Raw genomic sequence first — 15,205 nt, forward strand, 5'->3', positions numbered from 1 at the left:
CATCTTGACAGAAACAAACAGAAATGTAGAAATTTCTGCAAATTTATTAAAAAAGAAAAACTGAACTATCACATGGTCATAAGTATTCAGACCCTGTGCTCAGTATTGAGTAGAAGCACCCTTTTGAGCTAGTACAGCCATGAGTCTTTTTGGGAATGATGCAACAAGTTTTTCACACCTGGATTTGGGGATCCTCTGCCATTCTTCCTTGCAGATCCTCGCCAGTTCTGTCAGGTTGGATGGTGAACGTTGGTGGACAGCCATTTTCAGGTCTCTCCAGAGATGCTCAATTGGGTTTAGGTCAGGGCTCTGGCTGGGCCAGTCAAGAACGGTGACAGAGTTGTTCCGAAGCCACTCCTTTGTTATTTTAGCTGTGTGCTTAGGGTCATTGTCCTGTTGAAAGGTGAACCTTCGGTCCAGTCTGAGGTCCTGAGCATTCTGGAAGAGGTTTTCTTCCAGGATATCTCTGTACTTGGCCGCATTCATCTTTCTTTCAATTGCAACCAGTCGTCCTGTCCCTGCAGCTGAAAAACACCCCCACAACATGATGCTCCCACCACCATGTTTCACTGTAGGGATTGTATTGGGCAGGGGATGAGCAGTGCCTGGTTTTCTCCACACATACCGCTTACAATTAACGCCAAAAGTTCAATCTTGGTCTCATCAGACCAGAGAATCTTATTTCTCATAGTCTGGGAGTCCTTCATGTGTTTTTTGGCAAACTCTATGCGGGCTTTCATGTGTCTTGCACTGAGGAGAGGCTTCTGTCGGGCCACTCTGCCATAAAGCCCCGACTGGTGGAGGGCTGCAGTGATAGTTGACTTTGTGGAACTTTCTCCCATCTCCCTACTGCATCTCTGGAGCTCAGCCACAGTGATCTTTGGGTTCTTCTTTACCTCTCTCACCAAGGCTCTTCTCCCACGATTGCTCAGTTTGGCTGGACGGCCAGGTCTAGAAAGAGTTCTGGTCGTCCCAAACTTTTTCCATTTGAGGATTATGGAGGCCACTGTGCTCTTAGGAACCTTGAGTGCTGCAGAAATTCTTTTGTAACCTTGGCCAGATCTTTGCCTTGCCACAATTCTGTCTCTGAGCTTCTTGGGCAGTTCCTTTGACCTCATGATTCTCATTTGCTCTGACATGCACTGTGAGCTGTAAGGTCTTATATAGACAGGTGTGTGCCTTTCCTAATCAAGTCCAATCAGTTTAATTAAACACAGCTGGACTCCAATGAAGGAGCAGAACCATCTCAAGGAGGATCAGAAGAAATGGACAGCATGTGAGTTAAATATGAGTGTCACTGCAAAGGGTCTGAATACTTATGACCATGTGATAGTTCAGTTTTTCTTTTTTAATAAATTTGCAAAAATTTCTACATTTCTGGTTTTTTCTGTCAAGATGGGGTGCTGAGTGTACATTAATGAGAAATAAAATGAACTTTTTTGATTTTGGCAAATGGCTGCAATGACACAAAGAGTGAAAAATTTAAAGGGGTCTGAATACTTTCCGTACCCACTGTATATGGTATGTGCATATACTGTATGTTCCAATCATTCATGTGGCCATGCACAAAAGCACACAGATGCAAAAAACGACAATTGGCAGTTGGGAACAATTGTCAGTGAGACCATATAAAAAGACCTTTTTTCTGGTTTGTGTCTGTTTGTTTTCCAGGGTATCGATGTGAAGTCAATGGGACGAATCTTTGTGGGCTTGGTGAAGTGTGGAGCATGGGGCTGCTTTGATGAGTTTAACCGTTTAGAGGAGGCGGTGCTATCTGCAGTTTCCATGCAGATTCAGGCCATTCAAGATTCTCTCAAACATCACAAGCAAACATGTGAACTGCTGGGGAGGGAGGTCAGAAAATAAGAATTGAAGCAGCCAAACATATTTCATGTTTCCATGCACTGATGCCAAAACACATTTAATCCTTAAGCCCATTTTCTGCCTTTTTCCACCTCATTCTGTGAAAACCAGCTGTCAGTAAATCAGACTGTTATTTATTCATCCAATGTTAAAAATTTGGTTGGGGCATTAATCATTGGTAAATCAGTCATCTTTTTCATGCTAGTATAAACATATTTTATTAATGGGAATAACCTTTCCTTCTTCTCTTTATTCTTTAGGTGGAATTGGACTCAAACTCTGGAGTGTTCATCACCCTGAATCCAGCGGGAAAAGGCTATGGAGGCCGACAGAAGCTTCCAGACAACCTAAAGCAGCTGTTCAGGCCCGTGGCCATGAGCAGGCCAGACAATGAGCTCATTGCTGAGGTTATCCTCTACTCTGAGGGCTTCAAAAATGGAGAAATATTGGGCCGCAAATTGGTTGCAATCTTCAACTTGGCAAGGTAGAAATAGTGGGGTTTGGTCTTTTTTTTGGTTTGGGTTATGGTTGAGGGAGCAGGCGAATTACATTACCTGTAAACCTATGAGTGGTATACTAATACCATTCTGCTATGTCACTAATCTGGTCTGTATCTGTATTGTTTACTGTGTGGTGTTTTGCTGTATGTGTTGAATTTATTTAAACAATCTATTGCACTCTGTTAATTTTACTGATAACTTAGCTACCTCTCAACCTACAGTGCTCTAGCCAGTAGTCCAGTCAATTTAGAGTGTGTAAGTATGTGTGATAAATGTGCCTTTATTTGTCTGTTCAGGGAGCTGTTGACTCCTCAGCAGCACTATGACTGGGGCTTGCGTGCTCTGAAGACAGTGCTGAAGGCCTGTGGCAGTCTCCTTCACCTACAGAGGAGGAGTCATGACAAGGACAAGAGTAAGACCTCCTCGTTTTTTTTTTTGTTGTTGTTTTTTTTTTAAAGGAACACTATTCCTGTCAGGCACTTTTACTTTTCCAGTAGTCAAGTGTGACAAGAACGTGAGGAGAAGGTTTTAGGGAAATAAAACTTAGAGACACAAATGTGTAATTAATGTACACATTAATATAGAGCAGCAAGGTTTTTAGACAGGGAAACAGGGCACCATGTGAAGACTTACAGTCACAAAATACGTATCTTCTCTTTCTAGCCAAACACCACCAGGTGATTTCACTGCTGACTTCTTTCAGTCTGAAGTTGAGATTGTGCTGTCGGTATTGACAAGTGATGATGGAAAGCTACTAAAATGACATTGTCGATTTGATGTATCAGTTTGAAAATGTATTTATGCTTCATAGGGGGAAAAAATAAGATAGTAAACCTAACAAGTAAAAACAAATTAGTAGAAACAATAACACAGCCCTTATCCATACAGGAATTGTTCACATAAAAAATATTTCTAAATTAGGCTAATAAGATTAGACTAAATATTTGTCATTTTTTGTAATTTCACTATAGTGGACATTCACAGATAAGGCCATTTCAGGTCTTCCTGAAATCTAAATTGGCTAACCCATTAGTGTTCTATATATAGTGTGTAGCTAACACCAGGCTACTGCCTCATAAATTCACAGAAAATGAACTGCATCCTGTTCTTCATTTACATGTTAACAACCCACTGCAGGGCATGAGCCACTAAATCGGTTACATGAAATTAGTTCCAAAACACTTCCAAAGTATTGGACAATAGTATTGGCAGACTATTTGTAGGTAACTTTAAAGTAATCAGTAACCCTGATGAGATGAGCGGATTGATGTACATTTGGCTCAGTTGAGAAAAAAACCTGTTTTATGAATTAAAGCTCTGTGATTTCTAGATACCTGATTCTTCTGACTTGTGACAGCCTACTCAACAGATCAAAAATAAATGAGATAATAAGATAATGTATACTTTAATCCCAGAAGGGAAAAAAATATCACAAATGGAGAATAGTAGTTACTAAAATTTCATATAATATAATATACCAGACAGCTAAAAGCTAATAGTAGTTTATCAATATATTATTAATGCCTTGATATGATTTAGCCAGTATTTTATATATATATACATTCATTACTTAGAAAAAGTAAGAGTAGTCAAATTGGATGTACATAGGTTATAATGTGTAATATAGTTTGAAAAATGTCCAGTTGTAAATAACTTGGAAACTTGCTTTTTTGTCATTTGGTCAAAGTCTCTAAAATGTGCCTCCTAAGAAGTGCTGAAACAGCTGCCCTCAGAGTAATCTTCTCTCCTGCGAGACAGAAAGTTGTAGGGGTGATGAAAAGGGTTTAGAGGATAAAGTGAAAATTTGACTGGTTTAGAGGTGCTTATCCTGTGCCCAACAGGGTCACACTACAGAATGTTTTGATAATCTGTGTCTTGTGTGGATAGCTCTTATACGCAGTTTGATAAACACTATGCATGAGCGTACTTCAACATCAGAAGGCTCTATTGACCACTATTTTCTCTATACACCTGCTGTTGTCCTTGCTCTCTAAATCCTATAATACAGACACACCATCAATTGACATTTAGCCCAAATGCACCCCTTAAAACTTTTCTTCCCTTGGGCTTTTCACTTGTCTGTACTTTTGTCCTTCTCCATTCTTCTGTTGCTAAACACTGTGCTGGAGTTATGTTGTTTACCTCTTCAGTACTTTCCCCACCTCCTTCCCCCTCCTTCTGACCTCTTGTTAGCTCTCACTTTGATACCTGGCTGTCAGTGCCGCTCTCGTCCCATTCGTTCTCACTCGCTGCCCTCGGTTTCTCAACCCTGTTTCCCCTTCATGTCTCTGCTTTTCAATGCTTTCCCCCATCTCTCTCTCCTTTTTTCTTCTTGAACCCATCCCTCTCTCTCTTCCAAATCCTTATGTTCCACCACCCACCCTTTATCTGTCCAACACAAAGATGCCAACGCACACACAAAACCACATACACCTCCTGTCTGTCTATATGAGTCCCCCAGGTTTTCCTGCATTTGTCTCTGTGTGTAGTCTGGCCAAGTGTTCCTCTCTGCTGTGAAAAAACTCCAGATTGGTGCCTGCAGGGAAGGCCATCATCTTTGAAAAAGAGAACAGAGTATTGATGAACTCTTAAATCATGACAGGCTTTGGTAATTAGCACTTCTATAACGGGGCAAAGCAGTAATGACTGGGCAAGCTAATTTTTGTAGACTTGTTTTTTTTAGTTCTACTCCATTGGGCTTCTATTTCTGCATATGTTTTTTTCACTAGTATAAAACATTGCTTTTATTTTTAATCATAACCTTTAAGTATGTTTTACAAGCCGCTTCTATTTCAGGCTAGTATGAAAATCAATCTTTTTCCATCTACATGCAGTTCAGGAGAGTAGTCTGGTGGTGCAGGCACTGAGACTGAACACCATGTCCAAGCTGACGTTTACCGATAGCTCCCGGTTTGATGCTCTGGTCAGAGATGTCTTCTCTGGTGTTAATTTTACTGATGTGGAGGATCAGATCCTAATGCATGCACTGGAACAAGTATACAAGGAGGCACGTCTTGAACTTATACCCAGCCAGGTGTGTGTGCATGAAGGCATTTATTCATTAGCCACATATCTCCACATATTAAAGTTTTCACTGTTATCATTGAGACAACAGTTAGTTTGTTAGAAAAAAAACCCAGTTTAATCACTGACCGCTTTTCCATCTATGTGTAGCTAAAGAAGGCATTGGAGCTGAATGAACAGCTGAGACAACGCATGGGCGTAGTCATCGTAGGGCCAAGTGGAGCTGGGAAGTCTACGCTCTGGAGGATGCTTAGGGCTGCTCTCAGCAAGACAGGCAAAGTGGTGAGAAGGAGACAGACTGCTTGCTTGTAATCTCTTACTGTCTGTAAATATATTCTAAATGCTGAAAGTTATGCTTATGTAAGGATTCTGTTCCAGTATGATTTAGTATATAAAAAATCGGTGGCATTTATTTAGCTGTTTGTGGGTCATTTAAAAAGACCCTTTCCCAGTCTGGAATACCATCTTGCTAATGCTGTATTTTTCTAGGTCAAGCAGTACACAATGAATCCCAAGGCCATGCCCAGACAACAGTTGCTGGGACATATAGACATGGACACCAGAGAATGGGCTGATGGTGTCCTTACACACAGTGCAAGGAACGTGGTCAAAGAACCGCAGGGTAAGGAGACACCACTGAATTGGGCAGTGCAGTGTTTCTTGCTCAGCCAGACCTTGGACACCTAGGGCAAGGTTTGGTCCACAGTATTTCCTGTTTTTACTAGAAAAGTTCTTCCACTGCACCCATCACACTTTACATGGACTGGATAGCGTTATCAAGTCGCCTTCACTGAGGTGAGTTCTACTCTGTAAATATTTTTTGTGTTTTTTTAGAAGTTAACTCATGGATTGTGTGTGATGGCGACATCGACCCAGAGTGGATTGAGAGCCTAAACTCTGTGCTTGATGATAATCGGCTGTTAACCATGCCTAGTGGAGAACGCATCCAGTTTGGACCCAGTGTAAACTTCCTCTTTGAGACTCATGACCTTAGTTGTGCTTCACCAGCTACCATCTCTCGCATGGGCATGATCTTTCTCAGGTCAGGCAGCTTTTGTAGATAGGGTTAATCAGTTCCAACATCCATTTTCTTAACTAGCTTCTCCAACAGTATTTTTTTTTTGCCATAAGTTCCAACTTCTATCCTCTGTACCTTTAGTGATGAGGACATAGATGTTGGTGCTTTGGTGAAGTCATGGTTGAGGGGGCAGCCAGAGGAGTGTCGCAGCAACCTAGAAAACTGGATGGGAGATTACTTTCAACAAGCCCTGGGCTGGGTCCTCAAGCAGGTAACCTTTGTCCTGTAATGTTTGCACTCTGGCTCAAAAACTAGCTGCTTTACTGTGTTTAGTTTAGTTACAAATCAGTAATACATAGATCCAGTAACTGATGTTTGTTCAGTTGTGTAGGACTTGTTTCTTTTTCCCACCCCATTTAATTAACATTTTATTTCAGATTTGTTTAGCTCCATATCGTCTTCTCCCTTTTTCAGAATGACTTTGTGATCGAGACAAGTCTGGTGGGTACAGTTTTCAGTGGTCTGTCACATCTCAATGCTGTGACAGAGAGAGGTCAGTTCATTGTGGGTCTTCTTAGAGGATTCGGAGGAAACCTCAATTTCAAAACTCGACAAGAGTTTGCCAAGGAGGTAAGGACCCCTTTGACTTTTTAAAGTGTGGAAGGTGACAGGTTAGTTTTAGGTTTGAAATTTTACTCATATTTTAACCTTGTTTCTCAGCTCATCATTCAAGTGCTAATTCAAGATATGCACCTAATGGAGAACAGTTTTTATATCACTAATGTATGTTCTAATGTATCTTAATGGGTATGTCTTTGAACTTCTCCAGTTGCTGAGCTGGGCCAGGGAAAGCCCACCAGACACCAAAAAACCATTGGATACCTACTATGACTCTGAGAGCGGCCATTTAGCAGCATATAAATTCCAGCGTCCTGAGGGTCTCACACTGGAGCAGCTCTCCCATACACACACACTACCTGTTATTGAAACTCCAGACATGCAGCGAGGTCTGCATTGTTTCTCCCCATGGCTCATTGCGCAGCACAGGCAGCCCTTTATGGTAGTTGGGCCAGAGGGCTGTGGAAAGGGGTAATTACACACATGGAAATGCATTCACGTGCAGAACACAAACCTTTATGCACATGGATAAACATTGCACATGCATAGCTACAAGTTACATACAGGCACAAACATAAGCGGTTTTTGAAACCATACAAATAAAATGAAACCCATTCTGTGTGGATTGCTAAATAATGGTTTTATATGTCCTGCCATATAGAAAACAACTTTGCAGTACCAAACAGTGCTTGTTGGTATTTGGCCATTATTGAGCTAATTTACTTTCATCCATTTAACAAGGTTACTATCATTTTTTTATGTTGCTTTGCAATAACAGTCTATGTAAACAGTTTAAGTAGGCACTCTCCTAGGCAAACCTCATGTTAATCTGCTTGTAGAAAAAGGGTTAGTGAGAGTGTGCATTTAGATTGTGAGGCAGAGACGCTCAGATGTGGACACTGAAAATAACACAAGCAAACAATCAACACTGATATCAAAGCTTCTTTTATTCAAGACTTGACCTTTTCTGTAAAGGCACTGACAACTCAGAATAAGGATTAGATCTGCATGTGCTTTTGTGTGTGTGTGTGTGTGTGTGTGTGTGTGTGTGTGTGTGTGTGTGTGTGTGTGTGTGTGTGTGTGTGTGTGTGTGTGTGAGAGAGCGTGCTCAGGCCTGTGTATGTGTACATACGGTTCTTGCCTCAGAAGTAATTGCCTTACTCTGCAGGGGTTTAAAGAATAAAATCACAGTTTGCCTTTTCACACTCTCTCACTCTTTCCTTTTCTCATCCCCTTGTCTTGCCTCACTTCACCTAAAAGGTCACTGTGCCAGTGAGGCACTGGGTTTGTCAACTTATTCTTTGGAGGACATCTAATTAATTTATGCACACATGCATTGGATGTGGTATACATGGACGTATGCACTGCATTTCTTAACAATCTCTGTGTGGGCATCTGGATGAAGCTTTAATCCCCTGTGAGATCATGTCTCACATAACATATATATCTTAAGTGTATGAATTCCTGTGAGTTTCTTGACCGTTTTTCTATGTATTGTTTTTTTGTCCAGAATGCTCCTGCGCTATGCTTTCTCTCGGCTGCGCTCTACCCAAGTTGCTGTGGTTCACTGCAGTGCACAGACCTCATCTCGCCATGTCCTACAAAAGCTCAGCCAGACCTGCCTGTTGCTCAATGCTAACACTGGCCGAGTGTTTAGACCTAAGGACTGTGAGAACCTGGTTCTTTACCTAAAAGACATCAACCTACCCAAACCAGACAAATGGGGGACCAGCAACCTCACTGCCTTTTTGCAGCAGGTAGAGATGATACATAACCAAAAAAGACAGACACACGGATTAGCAAGTTGTTAGTGAATGGAAAGATAATGTGGTTTAAAGACAGTTTCAGAAATTCAGACTCTATCAGTGCTGCCTTACTATAAATTTTGAATACCCTCTTACAGATTTTTAATTTTTTTTTAGATTTTTAATAGTCACTGAAAAGAATCACAGACACACCTCTTCCTTCTCTTCTTCAGGTATTGACATATAATGGATTCTATGATGAAAATCTGGAGTGGGTGAGTCTTGAGAATATCCAAGTGGTGGCCTCCATGTCAACAGTGGGCACTATTTGCAGCCATTCACTCACCTCCCGCTTCTCCTCTATCGTACGCATCTGCACGATAGAGTAAGTATAGTGCAAATGGTTCACAATCAAATAGCAGGCAAAATTTTGAATTTGTTATGTACTTTAATTCTTTAACATCACTCCTGGTCTCTGTCTTGCCCTCACCTTTTTCTAATTTTGCTGTTGGTTTCCCTCTACCTCCAACCCATGCCCTCTTCTTTCATGCCCTCTCTTTCATGCTTCATTCTCTCTGCCTTTAGCTATCCAGACAGGGAGCAGCTGCAGACTATCTACTCAGCCTACCTGCACCCAGTTCTCCTGCATAGCCTGGGCAGCCAGGCATCCTGGGCTAGCACAGGGAAGACACACCAGCTGGCTGGGTCTCTTGTGCATGTCTATGAACAGGTATTGAATTGGACAGGGTGCTTATTCATGTTCACATCAATATTACTGGCATGAGACACTGAAAACATAAACAACCCACCAGAGACCCAGATTTGAATTTGAGTGATTTAACATTGAATCCTTGGTTGTTCCCCAGCCGAGGGAGAGCACACACGGACAGAATGATGAATGTGATCAGGAACAAATCATTACAACCATTTGTAGCAAAATAGCACTATGCTTTGAAAATACTCCTTTGAATTCCTGGGTTTTGGTTCAGCGCTTAGAAACCAGGTCTGCTTACAGCACAAATATATTATAGGTACATACAGTATACTACAGGTTCTTATTCATACTGTAACACAGCATTGAGGATTGTGATTTTACTCAGATGTAAAAAAAAAAACAAATGCATTTACAGCTGACAGAAATCAGTGCCATTAGCATATCTGCCTCCTTTAGTTTTCCTAATGGAAGTTTGCCCGACATCTTACTGTGTTAATTAATGTCACAAATGTTGCATAATTAATTGTGTGACATTTTCAAGTAATAATTAGATACACTTGTTTCTCATGGGTCTCTTACCCCCAGAAATGATGTTGTATTTAAAGGTTGGACGACAGGGCAAATATGTCTGTGCTGTTGTTGGTTTTTCAACAAAACTGCAATACTGCAACAACTGAGCTACAAAGACTTTGAGCAGGTCCTATTTGTTGTTTGAAAACTACACTCAAGTGGGATTCTACAGCCAAGTTGTTTTATTCTCCTTAGGATGTAAAGGCAGCTTTATTAGTGGATGAAACCCTATATTACCAATTCCAAATTGCAGCTACAAATCCAACACAATAGGTGCTTTTAAAAGGTTAATTATCTGTCATGTTTGGTGTATTTAATGCTGATGAAACAAATATAATGGAGACTAATATATGAATTTACCATATGAATTATGGTAAATGAGCCATAGATAAATGAGATGGGCCATAGATTGAGCGTATCACTGGTTGGCAGATTTTACTCTGTAGATATTGTTATCACTTCTCTTCATGTGCTTCTTTTCTTCTCAGGTGAAAGCAAAGTTTACAGTGGATGACCACAGTCACTACCTGTTTACCCCTTGTATTCTCACAGAATGGGTGCTCAGCCTGCTACGATATGACCTCACTGCAGGTAAGCAGACACACATAAAATTCACGCAAAATATGTGTGAATTTAAACACTTGTTTAGGTATAAAACTGATGGTATAAGACTAACCAGTGAGTACTAAATCTTCTCTAAATTGGGGAATAAATCAGAACTTTCAGGCTTCACTGTGACATAGACCCATAAAGATCTTACTGTTTTTTTTTTTGTTTTTTTTTTTTTTTTACTTTTGTAATGAAAGAAGCCTTAAGAATAAGACTCTTAGCCCATAAGGGGCTTTGACCCACATTTTCAGAAGCACTGCAAACAAAAACAGAAAGCTGCATTTAATGACCCACTGGCTTTCTGCTAATTCCATAGAGTCCACAAGTAGAATAGTCTTGCTGCCTCTCAGGAACATAAAGCATTAATAACGCTGTCAGTTTTGATGCTTGAACTAAAAAGACAGCATCAGATGGCTTAGTTTGTTGTCAGTATTCTTTTACCTCAGAGTGACTGTCTCAAACTCTTACCTTTTTCTTCAGTCGATCTTGCTCCTTCCGTTTTCTCTCTTCTTTTCCCTCATTTCCTTTCTGTCACTTGTCTCTCTCCCCCTCTTTTATCATCCTCTTCCATTGCTGTCCTTTAATCTCCCCCTCTGTCACTCTTTCTGCAATGTGTTCCTGCTGTGATAGTGAGTCCAATCATTTATTTTAATTAAACAAGTCAGCAGACAAACTTCTTTTTTCCTGTACTCATCATTTTTTAACCTGCTCTTACTTTTTCTTCCCTCTGTTCCTCTTTTGCCATGTACCTTCCTTTTGGTATGTAAAAACCTTCTTTCTTCATCTTTAGTTTGTCACTGTGTTGGTGTAAGTGGTGAGTTTGTGTGTACATGTGATTGCAATGAATATCTTAACAGTACTTTGGAACCTCCATACTGTCAGTGTTATAAAACTCACTTTAAACCAATCGTGTGTATATTTCCCCATGCAAATGAGCTGAGTGGGGGGTGGTGTTAAATATAGTGGACACTGGCTTTCAGTTTTACTTTGCATCTGTCAGAGCTCAGTGATACATCCATGACTGATGCTTATCAGTCAGCTTATTAGCACTATCAACAGACATGCAAGGCAATAACTAACACAAAATTATAGTAAGAACCAACCATCAAGGCCCCTCAATAACCATATTAAATTATATTTTTGAATATAGTGTTTTCTTTAGTCGTTTTTAAAATGTGTGTCATCTATGTCTGTTTTATTTGCTTCTTTAGCTCTTTTAAGATAATATGACAGTCACTGCTGAAGCCAGTGGCCTGTGTGACCACAAGTCTGACTTGTCTCTCTAGTGCTCTCTTTTTAGACAGCAGCATTTGGTGATTCCTGAGGGAATTTAGTAAAATTAATCTCACCCTGGGAGGTGCTCTTGTCATGCGTGATGCTGCCAAAAACAGCTCCTTGACTCACTGAGGCCTGAGTCATAGTGTAAACGATGTGTCTGTCCTTTTTCAAACTACAAAATGCTCATTATAAGTGTTATACTTTAAGTGAGAAACAGAAATTTTCCCTTCACACATGCACTGTTAAAATTAGTCTTATCAGAGCAAAACTTCAGATAAAATTAGGAAATCTCATCTCATGCAAGCTTGTATATGTCTTATGATGAACTATTGAGTATTAACCCAAATATGTATGTGTATCATATTTATTCATTTTTAGCTCAATCTAATGTGACAGACAGCGTGTTGGAGGTGGTAGCATATGAGGCCCGGAGGCTCTTCAGAGACCGGCTAGTTTCCTCCAAAGACCTTCACACCTTTGATAACATCTTGTCCTCCATTATACGGGGAGACTGGGGCTCTGATGCTCTAGACAACATGACTGGTATGTGATAGATGATACACTATAAAACAAAACTATTGCAAACTCATATGAATGCAGCAGCCAATTATTGGACAAGAACTCTGCAGTATTCCATTACAGATTGAATTCAATTTAATGAACTGATGAAAGCTGTTTTTTGACAGCTTTGCATGGTAGAAATTAAACCACCACATTAACCATTTACAACTTTAGATAAAACTTGTAACTTCCATTCACCAATTAGGCATATAGTGTCACATGCAGTTAGTAAAATATGAAATTCTTGGTAATAGCAGGTATGAGACTTTGACACCTGGTTTCTAATCCTGGCTGCAGTTGACATGACTCTCCTGCCATAGTCGCCTGCCAGCTCCTGCCAATTCAAAGGTCATACTCTACATTAACATTATACAGAAGGTGACCTTATGGTGCCAGAGAAAGGAATATGGATATTAATATGTACTATAATGACATAGTAGTAATATGTACTGTAATGATTCTCACAGCAGCACTAGAAATGCTGCCAAATCTGACATTATGCCTTAGCCAATGGTCATCATGCAAACTGAGACTGGAAACCAGCAAAAAATGCTGGCTGAACTACAGTGAGATGTAATGATCAAGAGCAGGTCTTGGCTGCTGAATAAATACAATGACATATCTACAACCATAGCCCTGGAAACTGCTAAAGAAATGCCTTCAGCGCTGGCAGCTACACTAAAGACACAGGAGAGGCTGTGGCAGCGCTGTGTTTTTGTGTATTTTGTCTCACTTTTATCACATTTGATGTGCACATGTTCAAGTGTGTTACTAACAGTGTGTATTATTTCCCTGTGTGCAGATGGTTTCTATGTGACATGGGGTGCCTCTGAAGGGGCTGTAATGGCTCCAGGCCAGTCTCTGCCTTCCCATGGCAAACAATTGGGATGCCTGAATTTTGCTGATCTAAAACAAGTTATACAGAAGGTGATGAGTGACTGTTGTCTGTTGTGTAAATGTGAAGCAGTGGGAAGTAACTAAATATATATAAAGTACTGAACTTAAGTAAAATTGTAAGGTAATTATATTTTCATTTTATTTTAGTTTATACATCTGTTCCATTACATTTTGTGCTTTTTGCTGCACTAAAGTTACTTAAAGTCACTCATTTTACTGAACAAGCTTATGATTATCTTGCTTGCCCATGAGAATTCTGTCCTAACTAGAATAATAGTACTTTGAAAGAAGACTTATTTTAAGTGTTTTTGTCATGTGGTATTGCAACTTAGTAAGTTAAGGATATGAAATATTTCTTCTACTGCTGTCTTCATGTAACAATTTTTTCGGTTGTTTTATTTTCCTGTCACTTTATTCAGAATTGTGTCTGTGCTGCACCTCCTCACTTGTGTGTTTCTGCCTTACTTTCCTCAAGGGAGTAGTGCTGTACAGTCGTGATAACAAAGAGCTGGATCTTCTCCTGTTCTGGGAAGTATGTGATTTTGTGTCCAGGGTGGATCGAGTACTGAGCCGCCCTGGTGGCTCTCTGCTTCTGGCAGGCCGAAGTGGAGTGGGTCGGCATACAGCCACATGTCTAGTGTCACACATGCACGGATACACGTTGTTCACGCCCAAAATCTCCCGTGGTTATACCCTTAAGCATTTCAACAATGATCTCAAGACGGTAAGAGTGGAGCACTAGGATCACTTGGTTCCCTTGAGAAGCTATTTAATCTGTCTTCAATGAACACATAACTATTTTGTTTCAGAATTGCCAAGTAGATTGTTAAATAGTATAAATATATTTAACAATTAAAGAGTAAATGCACTAATAGTTTGCAAAAGGTCAGTATTCCTGTGCTGTGGTGCATTTTTATGTGTATCAAACATGTATGTGTGATGATTAAATGTATGTTTGTGGATTCTGAAGGTGATGCAACTGGCAGGTCTAGAGGGCCAGCAGGTGGTTCTGCTGTTGGAGGACTATCAGTTTGTTCACCCAGCATTCTTAGAGATGGTCAACAGCTTGCTGTCATCAGGTGAGTATGCTGGCGTGTGAGTCTGTGGGTTTTCTCTTTTACAATTTTATGAGTTTTGACTTTTTATGTCTCAGGCTGTTACAAATTCAGTTTAGGGTTAGAATTTGAATTAGGTATATGTGCCCTGAATTTTTGACGCATCGGACACATTCCTATTTCAGACCCTGTGTGGGAGTTTATGTGTTTTGTGGTTTTAGCTAAAACAATGCTGTACACCATTCATATGTTGTCATTTTAATGCATCTTGGCTATACTATCTCAGAGCATCTTTAGTCATTTCTGGAAAATTTTTGTGTGTATTATGTATAAGGTGAAGTTCCTGGTTTGTACACCCCAGAGGAACTGGAGCCTCTCCTCTCTTCGCTCAAAGATGCTGCTTCCCAGCATGGATTCACTGGACCACTCTACAACTACTTTTCTTACAGTCAGTAGTGTGACTTCATTGGCAGCACAGTCTGCCTGTCTGTCTGTTATTCATTTGTATGTTCTCATCTATATGTTTTCCTTGTGTTTCCTATATGTGATGGTCACTGTAAAACTCTCCAACATATGCCATTCCTATCCAGTGATTGTTCCTTCTACAGTATTCCTCTGCCTCCCTGCTGTGCAGTGGTGTGTGTACTGTAGAAATGATGCAGTGTCACTAAAATTGCTGCTAGAGAATCAAATCAATAGCTCTGTTATTGTCTGTTACTCTGTTATTATCCAATCTGTCAGGGAGTTAAAAG

At 40.3% G+C, this 15,205-nt stretch overlaps 1 protein-coding gene across 1 annotated transcript in view; it reads left to right on the forward strand.

Moving 5' to 3' along the window:
* dync2h1 (dynein cytoplasmic 2 heavy chain 1) overlaps positions 1–15,205 on the forward strand; it is a 91,854-nt gene that overhangs the window by 19,814 nt on the left and 56,835 nt on the right. Inside the window, exons 38-56 of the mRNA XM_026313380.1 lie at positions 1,672–1,854; positions 2,124–2,347; positions 2,660–2,775; positions 5,198–5,397; positions 5,538–5,669; positions 5,877–6,009; positions 6,222–6,429; positions 6,547–6,676; positions 6,880–7,035; positions 7,235–7,494; positions 8,534–8,780; positions 9,002–9,153; positions 9,354–9,498; positions 10,542–10,644; positions 12,319–12,483; positions 13,304–13,428; positions 13,874–14,122; positions 14,369–14,477; positions 14,788–14,901. Coding sequence (XP_026169165.1) covers positions 1,672–1,854; positions 2,124–2,347; positions 2,660–2,775; positions 5,198–5,397; positions 5,538–5,669; positions 5,877–6,009; positions 6,222–6,429; positions 6,547–6,676; positions 6,880–7,035; positions 7,235–7,494; positions 8,534–8,780; positions 9,002–9,153; positions 9,354–9,498; positions 10,542–10,644; positions 12,319–12,483; positions 13,304–13,428; positions 13,874–14,122; positions 14,369–14,477; positions 14,788–14,901 — 3,151 coding nt within the window. The remainder of the gene's footprint in view (positions 1–1,671; positions 1,855–2,123; positions 2,348–2,659; positions 2,776–5,197; positions 5,398–5,537; positions 5,670–5,876; positions 6,010–6,221; positions 6,430–6,546; positions 6,677–6,879; positions 7,036–7,234; positions 7,495–8,533; positions 8,781–9,001; positions 9,154–9,353; positions 9,499–10,541; positions 10,645–12,318; positions 12,484–13,303; positions 13,429–13,873; positions 14,123–14,368; positions 14,478–14,787; positions 14,902–15,205) is intronic.

This window comes from Mastacembelus armatus, chromosome 13, assembly GCF_900324485.2.
Source record: "Mastacembelus armatus chromosome 13, fMasArm1.2, whole genome shotgun sequence".
NCBI classification, from domain to species: Eukaryota; Metazoa; Chordata; class Actinopteri; order Synbranchiformes; family Mastacembelidae; genus Mastacembelus; species Mastacembelus armatus.